The sequence below is a fragment of the Micropterus dolomieu genome, linkage group LG01, assembly GCF_021292245.1.
Source record: "Micropterus dolomieu isolate WLL.071019.BEF.003 ecotype Adirondacks linkage group LG01, ASM2129224v1, whole genome shotgun sequence".
NCBI classification, from domain to species: Eukaryota; Metazoa; Chordata; class Actinopteri; order Centrarchiformes; family Centrarchidae; genus Micropterus; species Micropterus dolomieu.
The window spans coordinates 53,705,193-53,707,208 of NC_060150.1; the positions used below are offsets into that span (position 1 = coordinate 53,705,193).

At 41.8% G+C, this 2,016-nt stretch overlaps 1 protein-coding gene across 4 annotated transcripts in view; it reads right to left on the reverse strand.

Moving 5' to 3' along the window:
* The window catches only part of LOC123969981 (myelin-oligodendrocyte glycoprotein-like), a 3,784-nt gene extending 1,848 nt beyond the window's left edge, over positions 1-1,936 (reverse strand). For 2 of the 4 annotated variants that reach the window (XM_046047796.1, XM_046047823.1), the window contains exons 1-3: positions 1,598-1,936; positions 1,416-1,511; positions 990-1,094 (exon numbers count right to left, since the gene is read on the reverse strand). In XM_046047796.1, the coding sequence (XP_045903752.1) occupies positions 990-1,094; positions 1,416-1,511; positions 1,598-1,922 (526 nt within the window). In that variant the 5' untranslated portion in view covers positions 1,923-1,936. The remainder of the gene's footprint in view (positions 1-989; positions 1,095-1,415; positions 1,512-1,597) is intronic. The other 2 variants (XM_046047817.1, XM_046047805.1) reach the window with 2 other exon arrangements.
* Positions 1,937-2,016: the final 80 nt, after the last annotated feature.

The following is a 2,016-nucleotide window of genomic DNA, read 5'->3' on the forward strand; positions in this document are numbered from 1 at the left end:
AAAGTTATCAGTCCGTTAAGTTACACTGGACTAATTCAGGAACGACCAAGTTCCATTTTAAGCCTTTTTAGTCGAGCCAACTTCACCGAGGTCAGACCAAGCCACGTGGTCTCGCCAGCTACAACGAAGGAAATCTGAAAACAGCCGAATTGCCAGACGGAGGAGGCGTTTTCAATCAGACACGGAGAACCCTGGAGAATCCCTAGCAAAAAGCCAGGATCGGCAGCTAGAGTGGGACCCGTGCAACAGGCCAAAAGCAGGCTGTCGACAAGCAGTAAGACTTAACACACGTTCTGTGATCAGATGTCCATTTTAACTCCTAAATTATAGCATTAGTTTACTTTCAGTAGCTCTTCTATGCCGTATGGGTCAAATGCTTCCCACAACCGAACCTCCAGGCTCATTGTTTAGCAAATGTTTATGTTCCCTGTATCCAACCATCTTTTTATCACCTTAGTTAGAGAATAAATTCACTGTAATATAACCAAGAGCTGTGTGTGTTGCCTATTTATAGTTCCTGCCGAGAGAATTGACCCTTTAGATATGAGACTGACTGACTGATTTAAGATAATTGAGCGATTATTAACTAACTGATCACTAGTAATAATTATATAATTATTCAAAACTACCTAGAGGTCCGGAGACTCTAGGATTATAAGAACTCCGGTGGTGCCCTTAACGAAGAAAGTTTGATTTTATGAATTTTATTTCATAATTGGGTATCAATTCTCATAAATTTATTAAAATGCATAACTAATAAATTTAGGTCTGCTACATAGCAGATACTGGACACTAGACAGGACAGAACCCAAAACTCAACATACTATGAGGCAGATACCAAACTCAAAAGTGCAACACAAAGAATGGCCGACCGGCAGAGCGTGACAGAGCCTTTCCATAATGTTGACACTTGTAATAAACAAGCTGTCACTGGCAAAAACAAGCACTTTAAATTCCCCCTAGATTTTAAATGTTGTTTTGTAACTTACGGATTGTTCCGTGCATCTTCAGAAGCAGAACAACGATAACAAGGCAGAGAATGATGAAGACAGAGGAAATGATCCCAGCACGGCCAGCGTTCCTGTTTCCACCACCTGAAAATATATCAGAGAGGATGCTGAGTTTAGAAGAAGGGCAGGTTCAAGGTCGTGCATGTGGCATAACATTATCACAGCAGTGGTTTCATTTTCTCAGGGGCCGAAATGTCCTTCACCTTGATACAGTGAAAATGTATTTTATTTGTGGTGCTCACAGTATTAAAAAAATTGATTAAAAAAAATTCAGATAAAATCAAAACTGTCCAAAACTTTATGTGTTAATTGTGTAAAAATGCTCACATTAAATGTTCAGACCTGCTGCACATTTCCACACAGCAGATCATCTTGCACTCAGAGAGAATATTCAAAGACATTTACCACGACCGTCTGGCTCTGTCTCTTCTTCCTCTGGAGATCCAGTTGTGCTGGAATAATCTCTCTTTGTCTCGTTCTGCTGGTCTTTTCCCACTGTTTCTAATAATAGAGGTCTAATTTAGGAACAACGTTATATACACTTTGAATTAAATGAACCTGAACAGTATTAAACTCAGCATGCTCACCAACAATGAGGTCAACAACACAGCTGGTCTTCAGGTTTGGGACAAAGCCTTTGTAAAGTCCTCTGTCAGACAGCTTCACTGAGGAGATGTGCAGAGTCAGGACTCCTCTGATCAGGTCTTCATGGAGGAGAGTCGTCCTGCCTCTGTATTGATCCGTCTGTGGATCAGGATCGTCCTGTTGATGTCGATAGACGTGGACGATATCCTTGTTGTCAAGTCTCGTCCAGTCCACGGTGAAAGCAGACAGGTTGACCGGAGGATCCAGACGACACTGAAGAGTCACATTATCACCTTCTGCTGCCTTTATCAGCTGAGTCTGGCACATGGCAGGAGGCTCTCCTGAGGAAACAAACATTATATTTAGACAGTTTGAAAGCCTCTGAAGAACAGCCTGGTGTCTGCAAAAGCCACAAATCCAC